Source organism: Folsomia candida, unplaced genomic scaffold, assembly GCF_002217175.1.
Source record: "Folsomia candida strain VU population unplaced genomic scaffold, ASM221717v1 Fcan01_Sc008, whole genome shotgun sequence".
Taxonomy (NCBI): domain Eukaryota; kingdom Metazoa; phylum Arthropoda; class Collembola; order Entomobryomorpha; family Isotomidae; genus Folsomia; species Folsomia candida.
Genome location: NW_019091200.1, coordinates 2,464,522 through 2,487,485, shown reverse-complemented (window position 1 = coordinate 2,487,485; position 22,964 = coordinate 2,464,522). Strand labels below are relative to the sequence as shown.

Sequence of the window (22,964 nt, the reverse complement as noted above, 5' to 3'; positions counted from 1 at the left end):
TTTCTGGGGGGTTTGCTACATTTCTTGCACTGCAAGAAAGTACGAAATGCGATAACATGAACGCCAAGCTGTCGAAATAAAGTAGTTTAAAAAATACTAAATTTTTAATGCGTAATATAATGAATGGAATTGTAACGTTCTAGGTTTTGAAATCTTTTTTTTATTCTCTTCAACTTCTTTTTTATCATTTGACTTTTCTTATTTTGCTTAATTTGTATTTTTTGTATCACTTTTGTTTTTTGAAAAGACTAAAATTTTTGGAAACATTATTCTTCTCTTCTTTTAATAAATTAAGTCAAGAATGACAGACGAGACAATAATTATGTATCTATCTGCAATTCTATAACTTAATTGATTAATTAACTATAATTAATACAAAATATGGGATACTAGAAATATTTAGTAGGCATAGGTTTGTGTGGAGGTGGAAATAAAATGACAATCAATATTCGACATTGATCTCGGGAAGTGAGTGAAAATGGGATGCGAGTTTTTTTTACATATAATTTAGTTAAAATCTAAATATACGTAGCTTTATAATCGACCTGAAACAATTTATTATTAGAATTATTGCGCGGATTTATTAATAATGTATTTGCGCGATAAGCGATTATCTGTCCCGTCCTCGTTACACACATTCAAAACATTGCGAAATTGATTTTGCATCATTCTTTTGCCCTCTTGACGCCACACACCAGATTCTAAAATTATCCTCTAATATGCCATTCTCATAATAATAAAACTTTACGATTAACTAATTAACAATGAAATTATGACGCGGCATATTAAGTAACATAATTAAAAATAATGTCCACTGGAATTCTATAAAATATTAATACGCGAGCGAGCAGAGATCTAAAAAATTAGCCAATCCAAAAAACTACGGTAATAAATAATACGACCATCACCGCTCACGCCATGATTGATAAGCCACTATCTGGAACAGAGGAGGAGGTTTGTCGTTTGTCCTTAATTAGTCAACTATAAGTACACACTAATTACTAATCATACTTAAGATTACTATTTACATTTGCATATTATGTATCGTCTACTATTTACAAGTTATTTATTATTCCATGTCACGGCGAATTATAGCGAGCAACTTTATAATTAATTGCTGCTGCATCAATGTATTTTAAACTTAATTAAATATTACATTCTTGACTAAACTTACAAGTAAGTTTACTTCCTTCGTCGCTATCTACTTATACAATTTAACCCTGCTGCAAAATAATTCATCATTCCTAATAAATTCCCCGACTTGACTAAATTGAAAAGCCCAGCAGAGAATTTTTTGACAAAAATTGATATTTATGTTAAAACCACGATTAATTAATTACTTAAACTTAACTAATTCTTCTTGTATGTATGTCATCTTTACTAATTCAGGTCAACTTTTTTCCGACTATGCATGTCGCACATATTAATTAACAATGCACAAATATTACTTTAATATTTACCACGTACGACACACGTCCCTGCCAATACTTTTGCCCTTCGCTTTCTTTCTATCACAATAATTAGAGAATCGGTAAAAATTATGATTTAAAGATTCATAATAATAATCATTAACACCATAATTTGAGAAGAAAGGTTGTTTGTTGTGGGGGTCAGAAAAATGGATCAAAAAATCAGACTGATATTAAAGATAGTAATGAAATGTCGCGATACTCATATTACCAATGTACATAATTAGCATAATCTCCGAGGTGTGGCAAATACATTCTCTCCATCCAACTTTCACCACCAAACTCACTGATCAGGCAGGTATTAAGCACTTATTTAGTATGTAAGAAGGTTATCTTGTATATTATTATGTGGATTGATAAGCTCTTATTTTTTCAATACTCCACCCATCACCACACCACCACACGCACTTTTTTGCAAGATTCTTCTCAACTTGTTGGTCTTCTTAATTGAAATCCGCCAGTAGAGAATCCACACCGCTACCGCATCCCCCCTTGCCCTTTTTTCCACTATCTACCTCCTCGTCTCCGTCTTCATCCCCACATGAGTAGATGGACAGCGTGGCGATGTAATCGTTACTCATGACTTCAAAGATAAGGTCTTGCACCCCGTAGCACAAGCTGGGTCCGAAAGGGTTGGAGGCAGACGAGCGAGTTAACACAACGGGCTTTTCCAACTTGAGTCGCTCGGCTTTCTCGGCCCACAGAAAATTCCGAATTTCCTCCCATCTCGAGTCCCACTTGATTTCGAGCGAGGTGGCTGTCGACGTGGCAGTTGGGACAGCACTCGTGGGCAGAATTGGAGCAGCCGAGGATGCTGCAGCCGTCATGGGTCCCTCTTCCGAAGGGGGCGACGATTTTTCAGAGGATGAACTATTTATACACATTTATTGTAGTTCTTTAGAGTATTAGTCACTTAACGTAGGATTCGATGACTTATGGTCAAAATCGTAAAAATCAGCACATTGTTAATCATTTCTAGACCCTGGCAATTGATTGTAAAATTCTGGATGACAAACTTGTAGAGTAGGTCGTTGCCAATTAAAAAAATATACACTCCAGATTTTTACAGTTTTTGAAGGAGGATATCAAGCTTCTTCAGAAAAATTGGAAATTATCGAAACTGACTTAAAAAACTCACTGCCATTCTAGTGTCTTTCAGAATTTCAAGCTAAATTCCCAAAACCGAGAAATGATTAAAACTGCATTGATTTTTTTGATTTTGGTAATTAGTCATGAAGTGCTACATTAAAAAATGTGGTCAAGAAATGGAGAAGGTACTCACTTTGAACTGTCAGTGTTGGACGGTGAGGATGAACAGGCTGTTGATAATTGTCCCTTGTTTTTGTTATTGTTCTTTTTATTCTTCTTATTGTTCTTTCCTCCTCCTCCTTGATTTTGTGGTGGTTGTGGGGGTGGCATAATTTCTGGTTCTGGTGGTTCATGGATCGTAACTTTATCCAAGTGTAGTAAATCCGTCGGGTTTGGGTTGAGGTTGCCCAGGTTGAGAAGTTTGTCCAGGTGGTGGCCACCAGTCTGAGTGGGCGTAACTCGGCCCAAAATCAAGCTAAAGGGTGATCTGTGATAGTCGGTGAAGTCATAATGTCCCGGAAAGTTAGTGTGGAGGATAAACTTTATCACACTGTTCGTCGTCGCGTCAAAGAGCACGTCCTGAAGAACAAAGAAAAAATTCATGTAAAATTAATGTACAGAGAGCGCTAACAAAACAACATTTAAAATGCGCATCAAACTTACAATCCCAAGTGTAAAATAGTTAAAGAAATAGTCCGACTTTTCCGCCGCTACTTTTTTGTGAGCCTCCTTCGAATGAATCTTCATCTTGTCGTCACTCTTGTAGCAAACTTTATTCGGATTTCCCAACTTTGAGGCGATGCTAAAATTATTATTCGTTAAAATCATTAATCACAAAATAAAATTGTACTTAAAATAATACGTTGTCGCGTGTCGTATTATGTAAACTGACCTTTGTGCCGACTCTCCAAAAAAGACGGACCTCTCAAAAGTGGCCGGCTCGGCAGCCTCCAACTCCAACAAGGCGTCCGTCGACTGGGCAAACATGTCCAGCTTGAGACCCAACGTTCTCGTCCGTGAGGGTGTGCGAAGAACGACACACTCTCTACAAAAGACGTTTCCCCTGAAGCAGGAGGGCGGCAGAGGTGGGATGGGAGCCTCTGCAGGGCAACCACTGCTCCCTTGGTAGATCACCATTCGGCTGAGAACGGGTGTGGACTCACCCGGAAAGCGGAGACTGCCCAACCCATGAGAGTAGTGGGGCTGGAAGTGGGAATCGATGGGAAAGTAGAAACTTAGTCCACGGAAATTGAGGACAAATAGGGCTCGTTCCTTGTCAAAGGTTCCTACGAGAGGAAAAGAATCAATAACGTAACATAAAGTTATAATTTGACACAATTTGCTGTCTATTTAAATATGTACCAGGACGGGTGGCTCCAAATGCGTGGTCGATTTGATGCACGGTTGGAATTACTTCGGATCCGTTGAACACGGTGCCACTGTGAAGAGAAAACCAAAAATTAGTCGCAGTTCTTCCCCTTAAAATATGATCACGCTCTCACCAGTATTTGAGTCGGACCAGTTTTAACTGTAAATAATATAGCATTTAGTGAATCTCGATACCTCCGTGAACACGAGGAATGCATAAACTCGCATTACACATCGTCATTCATGTGAATAAAATATAAATACCTGATAAATCTCGATTAGTTTAAGTCGCTGAGTCTTTGAATCGAAAATTAATCTAAATCCGTCACTGGGTAGATCCAAGATGAGATCGTGGCTGAGTGGATTCTGCAATATTTCGAAAATTCTTCATTTCATTGCATAATTCATGACCAATTTTGTTCCAAAGAATCGTTTTTTGCACTCAGTTTCTAATCATCACAAACGATACGAAACGACACTGACCGGAGTGCATTTACTTTACATAGTTCATGACCACCAATAAATAGCCACACGAAAAGTTCAATGAATATTATTACATTGAGTGAAAGAACGATAAGCAAAAGGGTGATCCAAATTAATTACTTATCATCTCATGCATGGCTTATCATTATTGTGGCCAGTCTGTCTCATTGCAATGAAATTCGCATTGGTCAACTCATTCACAATATTTGTGTTTAGTCAACTATAGTGAACACGCCTAAGACACGAGAGAACTATGACCTTTTGGATTTGGACTCGAGATGGGATTTAATTTATTTGTCTATTTGGCACTTTTAGATCCGAAAACAAGAATACATAACGCGATGATAATACATTTTTTGGGCTTACCTGGTCATTGTAGATTACATGAGCAGATTTGATGACACGTACCTGCACAAGAGAACAGTATTTTTAAAATTCATTTGACAATTTTTCATGACGGTTATTTCTGACAGAGTCTTGTTTTTATCTATACTTAAATTTATATAAGTTATTATTATTAATTGACACGTACTTGAGATTGGACGATGGCCACGGCTTGAGAAAAGTGCATCCCTGCGTGAATACAATAAAATCTTCATTACATAACTGAGAATATTTTGGGATACATAATCAATTAAATATTTAATGACACTCAAATCCACATTTAACTGCAAATTAGCGAATGAATGGATGACCAGTGAATGAAATGAGCATGTACTAAATATACATAATACTGTCTACGCGATAAGGACGACTAACTGCAGTTTAACTGAAAGAAATATTTTTCTTAGATAAGCACTAGCAAAATTTCTAACTGGAGACTCGCCCCTAAAGAGATCACTAATGAATAACCTGTTACTGATTAATAAATTTAGTTAAAAATTCCTTAATCAAGAGTAATTCGACTCCTTCATTTTACGTAAAATTAAATTCGCAATTTGTAAATTGGCCTACATTTAGTGTTAAAATTGAACCATCGCAATTAGGTATTTACTATAAGAACGAGATGTATTCACAGCATAATACCATCTAAATATCTGCAAGTTTTTTGCACCACTTTTTGCACAACTACGCAAACTACGCATCATCATCATCATCAAAACAAGCGAAAATCTGATACCTCACTACCACTTGGAGAGTCAACTGGTCATTTAAATAGAAAGTGATGTGTGAAGTGCATGGACAAATTAAATATGTAACGTATTAAATTAACTCATGGTTTGGATGTACTAATCGAAGTGCGTTCTACTTTTTAATGCACAACTAAACCATTACTCAATCATTCATACATGGTGACACGTAAACAAACAAATGTATCAAAATAAAACGTTGCGATTATACAACGTCTCTCCACGTCACAGTTATGTATGTCCTTGCTCTGCAAAATGTAAAATATGTTGATTATTACACCAGCGCATTTTCTTACCCAGAATGAACTCCCAATGGTCATGTTGTAATCCTTCCTCCGGGGAGACTTCCAAATCCAACATTGTTCCTCCCTCCCCCACCACCACCGCACCTCGACCACTCCCTTTCTCCTCCGCCCACCCTCCACTTTCCAAGCAATTATTGTGACGACCACTCCTCCTCCGGATAAAAATGTCCTCTCAGTCGAGTAGGAAAATTATGAGTTGATACGAAATGAAGGTTATCCTCGTCCTCTTATTATCTTGACACACAATTCCCTGATAATTACTGGATAACGCTGCTTTTGTTTAGATTAGGACGACTTTCTTCTGGTGGTATTTACTCCCAAACTTCTTGTGTACGGCCGACCGAGAATTATTAATCACAGAGTTACTTTATTTATTTAATTACTGAGACTGACGATCGCTTTGACCAGTTTTTGTTTAAAATATGCACGAGTTATATTCTAATAATAACCTTTCTTCTTATACTTTCACGTCTAAATAAATAATATTATTCAAATTATTTCTATTATATTTCTTATTATTAGTAATTTGTTGTTATTATTATTTGTACTTTTTGATTTCGTAAGTTTCTCTTTAGTTATATGTTAGTTCTGCTAAATAAGAGTTATCCGTGTTGGTTTCCTGTCCAGAATACGGGCCGAGTTCGGTTTAGATTTTTTGAACTTGTTGTAATTTTCAACTCCTTTGTCAGAAGAACCACAACCACAAGCGTTGCATTATTTCAAGTCTTGGAGGACAAGAGAGTTGAATGAATTATTGTTCTTCTTCTTCTTGGTGTTGTTCTTTGTAGGAGGAGGAGAGAATACTGGGGACAATGAGTTGCTGTTGAGATAGTTGTGGATAGGTCGTTGATGGTAGTGTTGACAAAGTGCCAGTGACGACAGAATGAGAACAGAACATTATACTATTCGTAGTATAGATACGGATGACAATCGTCAGATAAAAAGTGGGATGACGACATCAAATGTCAAATGAAATTCAAAAAGATAAAAATTTCGAGAGAGTGAAAAATATGTAGACGAGAATTAGGTAACAATTTAAAAACAGAAAATCTGATCCGACTGATTAAATTATTTTCATCAGTCCATAAAAACTGTAAACTAATTAACTATACCTAATTAGCAGGTAGGTAAGATAATACAACAATTGGCTTGTATTACAACACAACTTGTACGCTCTGAGGAGATATGTAAATTCTTTGCTTTAGTGAGGATGACAAAATCATCCACCAATTATTTTCTAGAATTATTATTATTATGATTATTGCCCCTAAATCTTTTGATAAGTGTTCTTGGTCTTATATTTTAAATATTTTTTTAGGCTGGAAGTTGTCGGACTGAGATGAACAAGTTTGTCTTCGTCGTTTGATTTGGCCAATAAATAGTATAAAATAGTATTTGACACGATCAAGTACAAGTTGTTATTAATTATTGGAGAAAGTTAGTTAAGAAGATGGGGGAACACGAGCCTTAAAACTGGAACAAGTTCTTAAAGGCTCCACACATTAATATAATAGTTAAGTTTAAGAAGAAGAAGGGGAACTGGTCTTCTTCTCCTTCGTGGCTATTTTGTATTATAATTAACTCTTCTTGATGCTGCCCTACTACTGTCCTTTCTAGTTCGTGGTCCAACTACGTGTACAGCAAAGTTATTTACATGTCCACGCATTTAAAGAACACGAACCACTCGCAGTTAAACCAAATCCACCAAACCACACAGTCACTGTTTTGCTATTCTGGTCACTGTTGGGCTTATCGCGTCTCTCTATATCACTATCTCACAATGATAATGGTTGTAGTTTTGTGGGGTGGTTGGTTTAAAAGTTGGTTAAATATTATTATTATAGTGGGGATGACGATGATGTCTTCTTTTTTGCTGATTTGGTTGGTTCTTCTTCTTGTTTTGGACGAGGAATCATCATCAAATCATATGATCGTCCTCTCCTCGCTTAAAAAGTATTGCGCTGCTGCTGCTCCTGCTGGCTAAGGCAAATCCATTCCATAGAGGATGAGGAACAACTCGACGGGTCGTAACAGGGAAGGATCCTCCTCCTTCACACTTTGATAATGAAGCAGTAAATTATGATTAGTTAAAAAATTTTAGGAATAGTTGCGGAATTAATGATATGTTGCAAATTTTGTAATTTGGCATTTGTGGAGCAATTACGAAAAACGGTGACCACTTCGATAGACCTTTGGTCACGCTTTACGATGACGATGAGGGCAAATTTTTGATTAAACCAAGTCCACAGACATATTCGTTGGATGACCCCACTCCAATAAGTCTGGTGTAGATATCTGGCGTGATATGATAAGGTGGCAATGATGATGATCCTCCCCTCGTTCTGTTGTCAGGCCCAGAAAGTACTTTGTCCATACAAGGATACACTCGGTCCAAGAAGTTTTCGCCACACGAATACAGCAAGAAAACCCTGTGCAGCAAGTAAAGAACACAAAAGCTTTACCTTTGTCCACTCATTTGCATCAGTTCAGTATGAAATATATTACAAACTTATGGTCGAGCTGGGTACAGTGGGCGCTTAATTTTCTGACGAAGACTGTATTTCCAAAGTGTCAGAGTCATTTTGGCGGAACTGGTTCAACTTGAAGTATATATTTATTTTCATTCCTCTTCATGTACATCTCCGTCTCTATGAATCCATCTCAATCTGCAACAAAAAACAAGTTTGCGAATTAAACAGAGTAAGTAAATCAATATAGCCGTGGAAGACGTGGCACGTGTATTTAGAAAGTCGAGAGAAAATTAACCTCTCTTTAAAAACAGTGTGACCACAATTTAGCAACTCATGAAACAAAGTGGAAAATTAATAACTTTTCGTTCACAACAACGTTCCTTTGGAATTAAAATCTTGTTAGCATCTCAAAATTATCATACGTAAAAATACACGCTAAAAGAAGACAGAGTCTTGGTCAAGATGAATTTTGGTGGGGCGGTGCGCATCAACCGATTTGGTCTGATCGTCCTCGCCTGTCTTATCCTGGTCATTCTCCTCTATTCCTACTCCTCCTCGCAGGGGGGTCGCCCAATCCCCATAATCGTCGTGGTGGACGATGACCCCCTCCTCCACTCGGCTTTTATCCGTTCCTCCAAGGGCGATCCAGTCTCCACCATGACGAGCGGCAAGGTGAGTCTCAGAGCCCTTTTGGCTGGTGCTATCCACTCCGCAGTTCAGGGTGGACTTGAAGTCGTCGCCGTGCGGAAGGGACAAAGCGGAGCGTTGGACGAGAGGATGAAAGGTGAGTCAGTCAGATGAAAATGGTGGCAGAATTTCGTAGTTTTAATTGATTTTTTTCCTCAGGCGAGACGAAGGAAGGCGTCAAAGATTCTGCGACGCAGGGTGACTTCAGATCTCACAAAGTAATGTATTACGGTCTGAGAAAGGCATTTCCAGAAGTCAAAGTAATCTCTGAGGAGCACACGGAAACTCCGCGCGACTTGTCCGGAGTGGCTCCGGCTAATATCGTCCCATCCGCAGAAGTGATCCAACACATGGTGACGGACGAGCAGGTCGAGGCGGAGGACGTGTAAGGAAGAAAATATTTAGGCGTTAAAATTATTAAATTATACTAGAATCAGCGTTTCGGGTGCAAGTAACCACTTGGAAGAAATAACGGGAAGAAAATGGTTTCTTGCGGCTATTTTGATCTTCAAGAAATGCAAGGCGCAAGAAACTATGCCCCGCAGCTGTTTCATACGGCGCAAGTTTCTTGCACTTTTTTGCACCTTGCATTTCTTAATCTTCGTTTGTAGTGCAAGAAATGTAGCAAACCTCCAAAAAACGAAACATTGACTAGAGTAAATTTAAATTAATGAAATGGTCGCAATTCCTGCAGATCAATATGGATCGATCCGCTCGACGCGACGAAGGAGTACACAGAGAATCTCGTCAACTATGTGACGACCATGGTGGGCGTCGCAGTGCGAGGGAAACCCATCCTGGGCGTGGTGCATCGCCCCTTTTCTGACGAGACGTACTGGGTAGGCAGTTTATTTTACTTCATTGTTATGCACATTCTAAAATTATTATAACAGGCCGTCGTGGGTCACGGGTACTCTCCGAACTTGGCGCAGGACAAGAGAGAGGAAAAAAATAATGCTGACAACAAAGGACCCCTAAAACTCATCGTGTCTCGTTCGCACGCCGGAAATGTGGCAAACTACACAAAGTCGATACTTCCTGGAGAGAAGGTAGAAATAATCTCAGCTGCGGGGGCAGGTATGCTAATTAGGTCATCAAAGTCATCATATGCTATCCGATTTTAGCCAAATGAGTGCCAATCGAACAAAAATTGAATGAATATGAAATTTGCAAAAGGTACCATCTACCAATGCGTAGGTTTGGCAGAGGTATTTGCATCCAAAGAGGAGAAAATGCGCAGTAAATTTGCAAGGTACAAAATTCGTCCACTTTAGAGCGTGTTTCTCCTCTTTGGATGTAAATATCTCTGCCAAACCTGCGCATTGGGAGATCGCGTCTTTCGCAAATTTCGTACTAATTTTTGTGATTGATTGAAACGATTGAAACTGGCCTGAAACAAAATCTTAGTACACACGCTGAGAGACCTCCATTGTTAGTGCATATTAATATTAATCTAATGACTGTCAACTTATGTAGGCTACAAAGTGTTAGAAGTTATGTTGTCCCGAGCCGACGCGTACGTACATGTCACTGCCATCAAGAAATGGGATCTTTGTGCGGGTCATGCCCTTCTCTCAGCGCTGGGTGGGTCAATGGTCACATTGAACGGCGGAGATCAAGACAGCGGTCAGGATGAGCTCATCGACTTTTCTGGGCACACTGACCCTCTCAACACGAGGGGGATTCTCGCCTACATGGACGAGTCGAGCAGTATGGAAAAACTCAAAAAGATTCACGTCAACCAGTAGCACATCCAAGACCCTACAATATTTTTATAGGAACACCTTTTTAACGAGACACCTGTGACACGTCCTGATATTAAATACGTACATATGCTTTTTTGGTTGTGCATTTTTAGACTCCTCCCCTTTTCTCCTGCTAAATATTAATGACAATTTGATAGTTTCCTAAAAAAACAACGAGTGAAAAAAGGACAACGACAATGAATCTTGATAACTGCAACGGATGATGGATAAGAGATTATTATGAAAGTGTGTGCATGTTCATACGTATAAGATGTACTAGTTAATTATACCGGGTTGGTGATTTGTAAACCATGTTCTAATAAGTTTAGGCTACTTTTATCCCCGTCAAGTCAAGATCTTCAATATTGAAAATACGTATAAGACTGTGTCGAATTAAGTGCAAAACAATGAATAGATTAATTATCAACAAAGTCAGAAGCAACAATATTACTCAATCAATTAATAAATGTTTTCATAAGAAAAAAAACTATTTAAAACGAAATCAGACACTCACCATTCAAACATTTTGTACCCCCTAAGAAATAATTTGTCGTTGTTTTTTTTGTTAACATGGCTTGAGGCATTGCTTTAATCGGTCCAAACTCTCTTGTGAGCTGGTACTACTTTCAGTTTGGGATGATACGCCAGCATCCTTCTTTACGACGTGACGTATCGTGGCCATCATGGTGTTGAAGGAGGTCAAATTGTGTCTGTAATTTACATACGTACATTAGTTCACTATCAGAAATCTATTTTTTTCTTTATTAAATTCTCACATCATGACAAGAACTGGTCCGAGTAACTCTTCCGTGGCGTATAAATGATTAAGGTAGGATTTCGTATGTTTGCGACACGTGTAGCAGGAGCAGGAGCTCGAAAGTGGGGTGAAGTCGGAGAAATATCTAAAATCAGACAAAAATCAAATGTCTACCCTATTTGCACAATTCTACTGACAAACTTTTTATCCTTGATTGAAATAGTGCATCCCGTTTCATTCGAACTGTTTGTCCCCTCGTCACCATTCTTTCCGCCAGGCAGGGATTCATTATTTATCTTGACCTCATGTCCATCCGGGAAATATTTCGTCAGTTCGTCCAAGACGAGGACGTGTCCCAAGTCAGCGCTGGCCGTGACCCAGGAAGAGTCAAATAAGTCGACCCCAAGGAGGACGAGTTCCAGAATTTCATACGGGCTCAAAGGGCCTGGGACGTAGCGGGGTAAGTGGGCTGGAAGGAGGGCAACAACCTCTGAAATGGCAGCGTAGTCCAAGTCACTAGTTTTGGTGGAATCAGTGGACTTGTCATCCTCGTCTGCCTTGTCCTCGACTGGTGTACTATTGAGGGAAGACTTTTTCTCAGTGTCCATCTGTGTGCGTTTTTTATTATTCATTGGACCCTTCTTCTGTCCTTCAGTTTTGTTGGGTGAAAGCGAAAGGGTGACGCCTAAATCAATTTGAAATGAGTTTAGAATGAAAATCTCATCATGGCAAAGTTTTTGCTTGGGGGATGTTTGGGTGATTAAATTGATGTTGTTGCACGTCGAGTCAGTTAAATCGAAAAGCAACATTGCTTTTCGATTTCCTGCGCCGAAGTCCATTTCCTTCTTGGGACATAGAAAGTAACTTGATCGCCGAATAAAAAAAACGCCACGGCCACGACATAACATTGTTGTTTATTTCGCGATCAAGTTACCTTCTGGGATCATACGTCCCGAAGAACCGGACAAATAGACCTCCGCGCAGGTAAGCCCTTGTCCTTATCAAGAGAGCCTAGTTACGGCAACGTGCAAAAGTCTTGCAATATGAAGATTGTAATACGTATAACCTGAAATGATGAACCCTTTGATCGCATCCAATTTATTTGTCAGCATGGCCTTCACCGTTTTATTGGCTTCCTCCCCATCTACTTTAAACCATCCCAGCTCCACGGTAGCAAATAGGTCAGCACCGTTACTACTCCCGCTCGTGGTCTTGTCCAAAAATTCTAACGTTCTTGTAGTTGACTTCTTCATCCGTTTCAGACCACTGGTTGAGCTAATATCGTAGTCACTCAGGGCTAGAAATAGAAACATTAACCAAACCCAACTTAATCTACATTTGCACTGAAGACCAATTCGTCTTCAGTAATAATATATTAATACTTTGAAAAAATTGAGGCTTGAAAGCAGCTACGATCCGTTGGTGTTCGGCCACGGTGAGTGCAGTCTTGCCCCTCCGTCCCCAGAGTGCCACACTCTCCCCAATATTATACCCACTGGGAAGAACCTTCTTTCCTGGATTGTGCGGCGAAAGGAAGACAGGAAACTGTGGAAGGCCCGCAAATTTAGCAATGCCCGACCCAAATTGTGCCACGCTGTCGACAAAGGTGGCACAATTGTCGATAGAGACAAGGAGTGGGGGTCGCTGTTCGGGAAAAACATGTTGAAGCAATACATCTGCTGTGAGGTGAGGCACACTTCCACCCTGAAAACACGAGTTTAGCAGGATTTATTTACGACTGAAGACCTGTATGGACATGGAAAATTGACAATTATAATGCTTACCAAAGTATGAACGAGGAATGCTGGCGTAGGTACGGACAAGGGGGTTTCGCCACCTGAAGAAGAAACGGTCCACCTGCCAAGCCGTGACGATGAAGAGGACGAAGTGGCTAACGAATCTAGCACAAAATTACTCATTCTTCTCATTCGTGGGAAGATTATGTTGTGTTTTTCGGCAACTTATGTCGTCGTCGTTGTCAGTAATTAGTATTACCAAGTCGTAAAACTCCTTTTGGAATGATAATTCGTTGTGTTTCTAATTTATTGCCGGGAGCTGAGAGAGATGACAAGTCGACAAGTGTGAAGTGTGAGCTGACTAAAAACTACACGTGATTTGTGAGACGTGAGGATGCAGTGCGCCTCTCGAATCAGAGAATGGGGAAGATTGGGACGGGAATTTGAGACAATCTCGAAATACCCTTCGTCTCAATTTGCCTCCTTCAACTTTTGCCTTTTTGATGCTCAAATACCAATTTTATTTCTTCACTTGACAATTTAGATGCGTGTATATTAATTAAAACAAATCATTAGATTGAGTGGACATCCATTATTTCCGTGTCGTTTAAAATATTTCGACCCATTTCCGGTTCGCGACTTATCTCCTTCTGCGACTGTCGTCCATGCAGAGCTAGAATAGAAACAAGGGGAACTTGTTTAGTTAGTAATCCGTACGTAGAGGAAAATGTGTGCTTACCTCGAAAAACACGTCGTGCACGCATTGTCCTGCTTCCAAGAAAGTCATGCATTTCGTGTCATCCTTCACCTGCACCTTGTCCCCTGAAAAATCATCGTCACTCATTAATTTCTTATTTACTCCTCCTATTTTTGATGTCGTTATTTCAATCAGTTTTGCATACCATGCTCCTTCAAGCACTTCTCAATTCCGTCCTTCATCGGTTTTTTAACCTCGTCCGGCTTCATGACCATCTCGACGTATGAGAAAATCTTGTCATGATCCAGTTTGCCCTCCGCCGTCAACTGCAAGACGAGAAGAAAATGCAAATCATCGCGTCTCAATCTCTAATTTTTTTGGACGCTCGGATTATCAGCCATATTTACTACTCACCAACTCCTTCTTTTTCAAAATGCAGACTCCAAAGCACTGCAAAATTAACGAAGACATTTTTATGCAAATAATTAATATCAAAAATATAATTATAATGCATAATATGCTACTCACACTCAGCTTATCTGCCGGGATTTTCCAAACGGATTTAATTTTACTCTCTGTTAAACATTCAGTGATCATCCCCTTTTGCTTATCAGTCATGTTCAATGCGACGCCACGACACATTGTTTCCTCCTGAGCGACCACCTCCTAAAATACCAACCCACATTAAAATTAGTCTCATCTCCCATTACTAAATTAACTGATAACCCACCTGGAGTCCACCCATCATCACAACGAGGACCACGACGCTCACGACAATCTCCACTTTTGGAAGACACATTTTAATTGGGAAAAAAATATTTGTCCAAGTCAACAAGTTCCGTGTGGGAGGATAAGGCAACGTCTCGAAGTGAGGGGTGACCTCTCTCCAGTCGTCTCTATTTATTCACAAACTGAGAAATAAAAATCCTCCACGCTGACCCTCCCACACTTCCGGTCCGCTTTTTCCTATATGCTTCCGTATATCCATTAAATTGGATTGCACATGCATAACAAAAATACTTGTTCGAGTAGAGATCACCGATTCAAAATAAAAATACGATTTCCGGTCATTATCACATCAATTTTATTCAAGTTAAATAGCAGAACTTGTTGTGTGTGTATCTAAACGTGACTGGCATATAATATCATCAATATCGTGGATGATATACATACATGACACTGACTGACTATATGATCATTATTTCATTACCGATTTAAGAAAGATTTAGATAACAAACTAAACATTACCATAAATTAAAATTAGTGCAAATCATCACTGTCATCATTATCGGGGTCATGCTACATACATGGTAAAAGTCTAAGTAAGTCTAGTCTGCTATCTCTAACCCAACAATGCATAACTCTTATTCAGCATTGTTCTCTCTTCTTGGGAACTAACTTCGGAAATGAGCTTCCGCGCGTTCGCCTTGTCCTTCTCGCTCATGAAGAGGGCCACGGTAGAGAAGCGTCGAACGGAGGCGAGTCCCTGCAAATGCGGCTGAACGGGCCAACCTCTCGGAAGGAATTCCCACAAGAGAAGCTCCAAGATTTCGGAGAGACGTCGATATTCCAATGACTCGCCAAACATGGTGGGATAGTCGGACACCGAGAGTTGCTAGTAGAAAAATGACAATTAAAATTATGTACATAACTATGATGACAATTAAATTATGAAGTACATTCAAGTATTGCGCAGCGATGTCCGAGTTTCCTTTAAGTTTTCGCCAATCCAGTTCGAACTGTGCAGAGGTTGATGGCTTGGGTGGAGGTGAGGTCATTTGTAGTTGCGAGAAGAGTGAGTGAAGGTGGTTTGTCGTAGTTGCGATCGGTGTAGCGGGTGTTGCTGCGTAGTTTGAGCTGGCAGGAGGGGACGAGACGGAAGTCATGGAGGAGGAGGATATTACTGAGTTTGATGGTGAGGATGAGGACGAGACGATGACTTCATCTTGATCATCATTTCCATTACAGTCTAGTAAATCCAGTCGCATCTTCTTCTTGGATTCTGCATCGCCATGACCTTTTCGTCCAATAACTTTTACATGGAGTGGAAGCAGTGGTCGCTGTCAAAGAAAAAAATCCATCACAAATTTATTGAATATGTAATTTACTAAAGACACAATCTCCCAGTGTGCAAGTTTTGTGGAGATATTTGCATCAGAACAGGAGAAAACGGACGATAAATTTGGAAAGTGTAAGATTTGTCAACTTTATAGAGCGTTTTCTCCTCTTCGAATGCAAATATCTCTGCCAAATGCGACCATTGGGAGATCGTGTCTTTCGCAAATTTTATACTAATTATATTTTTCATAAATTTACACTAATTTGGTCAAAATCGGAGAGCACACGCTGAGAGACCTCTTTATAAGTATTTTGCATAGAAAAATTAGCTTAAAAAATATGTGGCACCTTTGATCGTTTCGCGACACTTTTGGTAATGGGGAGGATAATCTTGGGATAGATTTCTCCCGTATCTCCACCACCACGGAGGTCCTCCTCCTCATAGTCGTCATCATATCCGGCCACTAATGACTGAGAGGGTCGGAAAAGTCGTCCAGCTCCTCCTCCCGTGCTCCCTACACCACTGAGCGAATTGTAGTTGTTATTTCCCAAGAGACGAGTCGTCACACCGGGAAAGTAGGAGAGCCTGCCGTTGTCCAAGGAATCATCCGGCGTCGTTGTTGGCGTTGTGTTTGGTGGTTGAGATCCCGGAGTGGACAACAAACATTGCATGGTCTTCTTATTTATTTCATTCATTAATTGTTTTGCCTCCACATTGCCTCGGTCAAGGTCGAGCATTTTATTCAAATCGTTCTACCCAAGTAGTAAATTAGAAGGTAATTAATAATAGTTATGAATATAATTCAAAAATGCAACTAATTCACCTTTGCATCTAGCAACTTTCCCAAATGGAACCTGGCCTTTGCCCTCCGAAAATACGCTTTAACATAGGTTCCATCGATCAGAATGGATTCACTACAATCTTCCACAGCTCTCCGGTATCTATCAGGTTTAAAAACATTGTTAGTTATTATAGTTTAGACAAGAGATTATTCTGGCCCACGCCACTCACTGTTTGAGAAAAATGTTCGCCTGGGCCCGGTTTGCGTACAAAACAGCACTCTTCTTATCACATCGAATGCCTTCCGTGTAATAGTCGACGGCCTTTTCATACTCTTTATCCTTCAGACATTGGTTCCCCTACAGAAATTTGTAAGAAATTACATCAAAATGTATTCCTAAATCATAATCAGCGATTATATTACTAATCACTCACCAAATCTTTCTTCTCATTCGCCATTTTCTTCAGTTTCAACTCAATTGCTCGTCGTCGGATGAGATCACTTTCACTTTCCACCCTGTCTCCAGTCTTCTTGGTTGTGACATCGTCCTTCTTCTCCACCTCTTCGCAGGCCTTTTCAGCGTCAAACTTTTCCCACGCGGTGTAGTCACTCCCTCCAGTTTTAGGTTTGGGTGGGTGTGGTGGTTGCTCCACTTTCTTGTTCTTCGTTTTAGGATCATTTCTTAACGGGATGGCAGTCGATTCTTCTTGGACGGGCTGCAAAATTATTAAATAACCCAGTTAAAACGGGCAAACTTAAAAAATAATTAATCTGACTGATCACTAACCACGTCTGGAATTGGTTTATTCGACAGTGCCAATTCAGTCGCTCTCATTTCTTTACTCCAATTGGAAAGATCTGACAAGAAATTCTGGACATCGGTCGCATTTTCACGAATTTTCTGCTGGACGAGAATACTTGGTGGGATTTGTTGTTTGCTCCCCATCTTATCCACTCTGACTGGACTATCGACACACCCGTGACTTCCTTGTCGATAAGACACACACGCAGTCAAAAAGTATTTCGACGACGATGACGACCTAAAATTTTCAAGTGTTTTGTGTTGTCTCGGAAATTTAAAGTTGCTTCGTTCCCGGTTGCCTCACATTGCACCAAAATACTTGAACGAAGGATGAGAAAATTCCATGAATTTCTTCATGACTCATGCCTTATTTTGTGTCGTTTGTGAAAAGGGAGAGGTCATGTCGTCCGAAATGTCGGCATCGTGGTCAAAAGTGGCATTTTTGTCGTAAAACTTGCCCCTGATCTGGGTGGGTGTGGCTGCGATATCGTGAAATTGCCGTGTTGCATGCATTGTATGGAGAAGTGGCTGGCTGGATGGACTAAACCCTGCGCGAGGAGCGCGAAGAACAAACTGAGCAGAAGAGCTGGAAGGAAGCTCTCCCAACCTCGAATAAAGAAAAAGAGAAGAGAAAAGTGAGCAAAGTGACACAAAAACGTCAACAACAATTTAAACTAATTATCTTTCTTGATTTAATCATTAGTTAATTAAATGTTGGAGTATAGTAGAGATCAGTAATTAATTAGAGCGTGATGGGGACTGAAGTTCATAATAACAATAGTGGCAGTAGTGCCACTGGTGGTGGTGGTGGTGCTGGTAATGCTACAGCTACCATGGCTGGAGGAGAATTCGTCATGATGAAAGATACCGTTTGGAAATTATCATCTCGAGTTCTACTTTTGGAAGGATTCATTAAGCAGCAATTTGGTAAGTGTGAGGAGACCTCTCTTGCGACGCCAACGACGACGATGTCGACGCTTTCGCCGAGAGTTTGAACAAAGAGGAGTTTTCTTTTGTCGTGCATTGTTGTGATAAACAATAGTGAATAGCAAGAAATTATAGGGATTTGAATTGTTCTATTAGAATAAGACATGCTTTGTCATTGGATAAACCCACATGATAGATACTAACTGATCGATTAGTCACCCCTCGTGCGTGACGTAGAGGAATCGACTCGTATTATGACACTGAATGAGTAATGTATCGATTATCCTTATTCTTTTGCAGGTAACGTATTCTGGCAATTTTGTGAAGATCAAGTAAAAAATGTAGGTGATACACCCTCCGATGAGGACGAGGACGGTCTTATAATCGCAGAGACTAAACCTCCCACTAACATCCTTCCCATGCCCCCAATGATTCCAATTCAGCCCAAAGCGAGGCCACGACAACAACAAGCCCAACAACTCCGAAAATCTTCTTCTACAGCTCTCACTACTACCTCCGCCACAATTCCACCGCCTCCTCCCCTCTCGAGGGGTACTTCACCCTCTTCCTCCACCTATCAGACCCCCAAAGCACGCAACTTTCTCCCCAAATCTCTCACCGCACCCAAACTTCCTCCATCCATCACCATCACCCCAACGAACACGCGTGGGAATGGAATCACGACTGGGGGACAGTCCATTCTTAAAGAGAAAATCCCGAGCGAGAATCATCATCATATTTCTGAAGAATCCCAACAGCACCAGCAGCCACCGCAGACCATTCGGATTAAATCAGAGCCCAAACTTTCCACCCAGCACCATCACCACCAGCAGCAGAGAAGAAGTCCAGCCCTTATCGCTTCCGCGAATCGACATCAACATGCTCGACTCTCGACGGGATCAATAACAACGTCTTCCATTCCAGCTCCACCGACGACACGTGTCGTAATTCCACCCCCGCAACTTCAACAACATTATATGAATGCCGGAGGAGGAGAAGAGTACGGGGGAGAATTTTATCAAGGTAAGTGAAATAGTTAACCGCAAAACAGTTACACTTTTAATTTACTAATCTGTAAATAATTTACTATAATCAGGCGAGTCTGAAGAAAGTGAAGAAGATTCCGAACTTTACGGAGACGGAGGTTATCTTGCAGCCGAGCTCGTTTCTGCCACTCTCTGTCCACCCGAAGACACTGAAGATTCGTCTGAAATCTGTGGGAACGCTGCCACCACGAAAAAGATCCGCCTTTCCCTCTCGGGAACGTCCTCGTCGTCCTCGTCATTCCTCAATGGCAATGGGAATGGTGGTGGGCAGCGTCAAATGCGTCCAAATCCATGCCACGCTCGTTGTCAAAATCGTTGTCACGATATTTGGACGGATGGGGATCGAATGGGAGTATTTCACACATATTGGGCCCTTCCGTCGGAGGAGGAGAGACGTGAATTTGTTGCCTCGCGGATCGAAAGAGTGGATATGGCCACAAAGAGAACAGAATTTTCCAATTTTAGAACCTGCACGTTCAAGTATTATCTTCCACGTGAGTCTAATTAGATTAATTAGCCAACTTTGCATGCCTGTAAACGTAAAGTTTAATTATAGTTTAATCATTTTATTAATTTCTTCCAGATCCGGACAATCCCTGGGTCCAAGTCTGCAAAAACTTTTTCCTCGCGACGATCGACGAGAAGCGAAGCTACATTGAAAAGATAGCTCAGAGCGTAAAGGGCGAAGCGGGCGAGAAGGTTTCCGCTAAAAATATCCCATTTCGAAGACGGAATCAAATGCAACGGAGTGCGGAGGAGATGGGGAATTATGCGGGGTGGATGCAAGGCTTGGGACTGGATCCGTCCCTCCTTGACGAACATGGTGGTTACATGGTTGAGGGCGATGTGGACGGCGAAATGGTTGACGGAGAGGAGGGTGAAGATCAAGACGGAATGATGATGGGTAAAACACAGCAATTTTCTAAAATTGTGACTCCAATTTTTTTAACATGATTTTGTTCTTGTTTGATCAGGTGTCGAAATGATGGAAGACGAAGAAGAGGAGTCTTCCCAGCAGGATTGATGATAACACCACTTCCTCGTCCCCTTCCCCCCACTCACAACACTCCTTCACTTCCGCTACTATTGCAAACTAACTCCTTCCTTCCAAAATGAATCTGCTATATTAATCAATATAAAGAATCTCTCACTTCAAGACTACTACACTAATAAGTAATAAGACAAAAGTGGTTTTATGACTCGAGAAGAAATCTACACGAATTCAGCTCTAATGGATTCCGACGCTGAAGATCTGACCTCACACCAAATGAATATCATCACGTGCATGAACTACATTCAGAATGCGTATGCTTATTTATAAGTGTATTCAGTGAGTGTGTACCCCTACATATTTTTCTACTCTAAATACTACAGCCTGACTAAACTATATATAAAAATCTATTCAAAATCGTTGAATTTGAAGCTGCATACCCTTTACCGCACCCATCTAAGATTCCGCTGAAAAGTGCTAAAACAAAAGTATTATGATTTCCAGACGTTTATATTTTCCTTTTTCGGAGAACAGACAGAGAGCTACACACATACACCTTTCCAGAATAATATAATAGTTTTAGTTTATATTTAGCAATGCGCGTCTGTGCATGTAGAAAGTACAAAGGATACCAAATTATGTGTCAATTCTTTTTTGTTCTTTCTTTTTCGAGGGGTTTATTATGTATTGTTGTTCAATAATGGACGATACCGCTGCATGCCTTACTTGTTCTGATAAATTGTTGCTCCCCCCCCCCCCTAAAAAATAACTACATATGCAACAAGGTCCCTTATTCCTTATTAAACCAACTTCCTCCCTTCTTGATGATCTACTGCCTCTTCTCGGCGTCGTGCGTGTGTGTCGCAGTACAATATTATTATTATTGTTCAGATTTGTATTATTACGATAGTTTAGTCCCAGACTAATATAAATCCACAGCTATTAATAATTAACGCCTCTATTATATTGTGCAGATTGTCTTTATCGCTATACGCATCTAATAGTTTAACTGTTAGATTAACTTTAATAACTAATCCACCACGGGAAGAATTTGATACTAACCTAAGAAATCTCTAATTAAAAATTGTAAGAATCTCACTCCAATCAGATCTGATTAGGCAGGTAAAAAAATAATTAAGTGTAGAAAAAAGAAGTGATTTATTAGAAGTATTTTTACTGCGTGAAATGTATTCCATAGGATTTTCTATCGAAAAGGAGAGCAATAATTATCACGTAATTAATTAAGAATGATATGATTCCACGAAAAACCGCAAACGAAGATGAATCACGATTCGTTTTATTAACTACTCATTCCAAATATCAAAAATTCCGATTTAGTATTACATCATAATAATAATTGTATCCACGAGTATTAATATTTGACCTTAGTTCATGGTTTTCTTACTCCGATAGTAGATATTTTCGAGGAGAGAATCGAAAGTGACATAACGCAATGGGTCACGACGACGTCTTCCACAAACAAATAATAGTTTGTATATGTACTGCTTGGTTTAGTAGAGTTGTATTAATTGTGTGTATTATTAATTAAATAATTAAGTAGTCGTGTGTAGATAGAAATATTTAGTATTATATTTTAGTCCTTGTATCATGGTGTCTTGTTTCAGTTTTTTGTGCATGCGTTGTTAATATTAGTTGGACAGAGTTATGTATGTAATAGTGCCACCGTGTAGGTTCGCTAATTTGTTACCACTCTAATTATTATTAATATTTTCACTCTATTATTCTATGTTTTTATCCAAGCAAGTGGAACAACTTTTTGTGTTTTGTCTTAATTTTACTTATGATCAATTTAATCCATGTCTGATTATGATGCATATTTGTAACGTCGTTGAAGCTGCCAAAGGAGCCATCTCGTACAAAATTGGATGGGCATGAATACTTTGGCAGGTTCAACCACGATAATTATGCTTTATTCCAGAGTTATATAATCATGTATGTATTACGAAATGAATGAATGATGACGAATGGGATACGTCATCACAAAAAGTATTACGATAAGTGACTCCAGATCTAATGCATAACTCTGAATCTATACGAAGATCGAAGGTGTGTCAAATGATGTCTCTCGCAGTTTGAATCTTATTATTCTCCTGGGTTCGATAAATGTACCAGGAATTAAAAATGAAGTGTGTGTATGGATGATTTATTAATTGAGCCGACCAAGAAAACCTTCTTTACTGTAATCATTCATTCATAGCTAAGTTTATTACGTAATGTAATGTAAAAAGAGAGGAGGAAATGAGAATTTCGAATAAACCAATCATCGCACTATGTATTATGACATGCTGAAGCAAAAAGTGATGGTGGTGGTGATGGTGGAGGCGTCGTGTGGGTCACGCTTTGACGCGGTCTCAGTGTCAAGTTGGTTGACGATTCTCCCTTGTCATGTAAATATACTTG

The 22,964-nt window shown here is 39.8% G+C and overlaps 6 protein-coding genes across 8 annotated transcripts; 2 read left to right on the top strand and 4 right to left on the bottom strand.

Annotated features, from left to right (window-relative positions):
• Window positions 1–428: 428 nt before the first annotated feature.
• Window positions 429–8,491, bottom strand: LOC110853690 (UPF0183 protein C16orf70 homolog). 3 transcript variants are annotated; one of them, XM_035854536.1, is made up of 12 exons: window positions 8,350–8,491; window positions 8,009–8,273; window positions 5,836–7,900; window positions 4,942–4,982; window positions 4,776–4,817; window positions 4,191–4,292; window positions 4,061–4,086; window positions 3,921–3,997; window positions 3,451–3,844; window positions 3,222–3,360; window positions 2,752–3,137; window positions 429–2,339 (listed from the first exon to the last, which is right to left on the bottom strand). In XM_035854536.1, the coding sequence occupies exons 3-12, from the start codon at window positions 5,897–5,899 to the stop codon at window positions 1,913–1,915; spliced, it is 1,698 nt and encodes a 565-aa protein (XP_035710429.1). In that variant the 5' UTR covers window positions 5,900–7,900; window positions 8,009–8,273; window positions 8,350–8,491; the 3' UTR covers window positions 429–1,912. The 3 variants fall into 3 exon arrangements, with proteins under 3 accessions (XP_035710429.1, XP_021957692.1, XP_035710430.1); XM_022102000.2 differs by having other exon boundaries at window positions 5,836–8,273; XM_035854537.1 differs by having other exon boundaries at window positions 5,836–8,273; window positions 8,354–8,489.
• A 21-nt stretch (window positions 8,492–8,512) lies between these two features.
• Window positions 8,513–11,234, top strand: LOC110853693 (putative inositol monophosphatase 3). Its single transcript, XM_022102003.2, has 5 exons — window positions 8,513–9,099; window positions 9,162–9,387; window positions 9,697–9,841; window positions 9,896–10,079; window positions 10,479–11,234. Exons 1-5 carry the CDS (start codon window positions 8,778–8,780, stop codon window positions 10,748–10,750), a joined length of 1,149 nt encoding a protein of 382 aa, XP_021957695.1. The 5' UTR covers window positions 8,513–8,777; the 3' UTR covers window positions 10,751–11,234.
• On the bottom strand, window positions 11,164–13,603 carry LOC110853691 (queuine tRNA-ribosyltransferase accessory subunit 2). The gene is made up of 6 exons (XM_022102002.2): window positions 13,289–13,603; window positions 12,887–13,208; window positions 12,571–12,801; window positions 11,706–12,189; window positions 11,524–11,649; window positions 11,164–11,457 (listed from the first exon to the last, which is right to left on the bottom strand). Exons 1-6 carry the CDS (start codon window positions 13,430–13,432, stop codon window positions 11,313–11,315), a joined length of 1,452 nt encoding a protein of 483 aa, XP_021957694.1. The 5' UTR covers window positions 13,433–13,603; the 3' UTR covers window positions 11,164–11,312.
• A 134-nt stretch (window positions 13,604–13,737) lies between these two features.
• On the bottom strand, window positions 13,738–14,820 carry LOC110853407. Its single transcript, XM_022101672.2, has 6 exons — window positions 14,668–14,820; window positions 14,466–14,603; window positions 14,352–14,387; window positions 14,143–14,263; window positions 13,980–14,062; window positions 13,738–13,913 (listed from the first exon to the last, which is right to left on the bottom strand). Exons 1-6 carry the CDS (start codon window positions 14,734–14,736, stop codon window positions 13,881–13,883), a joined length of 480 nt encoding a protein of 159 aa, XP_021957364.1. The 5' UTR covers window positions 14,737–14,820; the 3' UTR covers window positions 13,738–13,880.
• Window positions 14,821–14,997: 177 nt separating this feature from the next.
• Window positions 14,998–17,868, bottom strand: LOC110852947 (RNA polymerase II-associated protein 3). Its single transcript, XM_022101132.2, has 7 exons — window positions 17,565–17,868; window positions 17,212–17,493; window positions 17,008–17,135; window positions 16,820–16,937; window positions 16,344–16,748; window positions 15,617–15,997; window positions 14,998–15,552 (listed from the first exon to the last, which is right to left on the bottom strand). Exons 1-7 carry the CDS (start codon window positions 17,721–17,723, stop codon window positions 15,280–15,282), a joined length of 1,746 nt encoding a protein of 581 aa, XP_021956824.1. The 5' UTR covers window positions 17,724–17,868; the 3' UTR covers window positions 14,998–15,279.
• A 277-nt stretch (window positions 17,869–18,145) lies between these two features.
• On the top strand, window positions 18,146–22,845 carry LOC110853246. Its single transcript, XM_022101499.2, has 5 exons — window positions 18,146–18,506; window positions 18,807–19,529; window positions 19,603–20,046; window positions 20,136–20,456; window positions 20,527–22,845. The coding sequence occupies exons 1-5, from the start codon at window positions 18,332–18,334 to the stop codon at window positions 20,574–20,576; spliced, it is 1,713 nt and encodes a 570-aa protein (XP_021957191.1). The 5' UTR covers window positions 18,146–18,331; the 3' UTR covers window positions 20,577–22,845.
• The last annotated feature ends 119 nt before the right edge of the window (window positions 22,846–22,964 follow it).

Excerpts from the sequence above, each read along its gene's own strand:
- LOC110853246 (XM_022101499.2), top strand. The coding sequence starts at position 18,332 with ATGGGGACTGAAGTTCATAATAACAATAGTGGCAGTAGTGCCACTGGT. Across the intron at positions 18,507-18,806 it reads ATTCATTAAGCAGCAATTTG|GTAACGTATTCTGGCAATTT; the intron begins GTAAGTGTGAGG and ends ATTCTTTTGCAG. Across the intron at positions 20,047-20,135 it reads GTTCAAGTATTATCTTCCAC|ATCCGGACAATCCCTGGGTC; the intron begins GTGAGTCTAATT and ends AATTTCTTCCAG.
- LOC110853693 (XM_022102003.2), top strand. The coding sequence starts at position 8,778 with ATGAATTTTGGTGGGGCGGTGCGCATCAACCGATTTGGTCTGATCGTC. Across the intron at positions 9,100-9,161 it reads GTTGGACGAGAGGATGAAAG|GCGAGACGAAGGAAGGCGTC; the intron begins GTGAGTCAGTCA and ends TTTTTTCCTCAG. Across the intron at positions 9,388-9,696 it reads CAGGTCGAGGCGGAGGACGT|ATCAATATGGATCGATCCGC; the intron begins GTAAGGAAGAAA and ends CAATTCCTGCAG.
- LOC110853690 (XM_022102000.2), bottom strand. The coding sequence starts at position 5,899 with ATGTTGGATTTGGAAGTCTCCCCGGAGGAAGGATTACAACATGACCAT. Across the intron at positions 4,818-4,941 it reads TGGCCATCGTCCAATCTCAA|GTACGTGTCATCAAATCTGC; the intron begins GTACGTGTCAAT and ends TCTCTTGTGCAG. Across the intron at positions 4,293-4,775 it reads ATGTAATCTACAATGACCAG|AATCCACTCAGCCACGATCT; the intron begins GTAAGCCCAAAA and ends GAAATATTGCAG.
- LOC110853407 (XM_022101672.2), bottom strand. The coding sequence starts at position 14,736 with ATGTGTCTTCCAAAAGTGGAGATTGTCGTGAGCGTCGTGGTCCTCGTT. Across the intron at positions 14,604-14,667 it reads TGATGATGGGTGGACTCCAG|GAGGTGGTCGCTCAGGAGGA; the intron begins GTGGGTTATCAG and ends TTGGTATTTTAG. Across the intron at positions 14,063-14,142 it reads GAAGTGCTTGAAGGAGCATG|GGGACAAGGTGCAGGTGAAG; the intron begins GTATGCAAAACT and ends ATGATTTTTCAG.
- LOC110853691 (XM_022102002.2), bottom strand. The coding sequence starts at position 13,432 with ATGAGAAGAATGAGTAATTTTGTGCTAGATTCGTTAGCCACTTCGTCC. Across the intron at positions 12,190-12,570 it reads CAAAGGGTTCATCATTTCAG|GCGTCACCCTTTCGCTTTCA; the intron begins GTTATACGTATT and ends AAATTGATTTAG. Across the intron at positions 11,650-11,705 it reads ATTTCAATCAAGGATAAAAA|ATATTTCTCCGACTTCACCC; the intron begins GTTTGTCAGTAG and ends GTCTGATTTTAG.
- LOC110852947 (XM_022101132.2), bottom strand. The coding sequence starts at position 17,723 with ATGGGGAGCAAACAACAAATCCCACCAAGTATTCTCGTCCAGCAGAAA. Across the intron at positions 16,749-16,819 it reads GAAAGTTGCTAGATGCAAAG|AACGATTTGAATAAAATGCT; the intron begins GTGAATTAGTTG and ends CTACTTGGGTAG. Across the intron at positions 15,553-15,616 it reads TCGCTGCGCAATACTTGAAT|CAACTCTCGGTGTCCGACTA; the intron begins GTACTTCATAAT and ends TTTTTCTACTAG.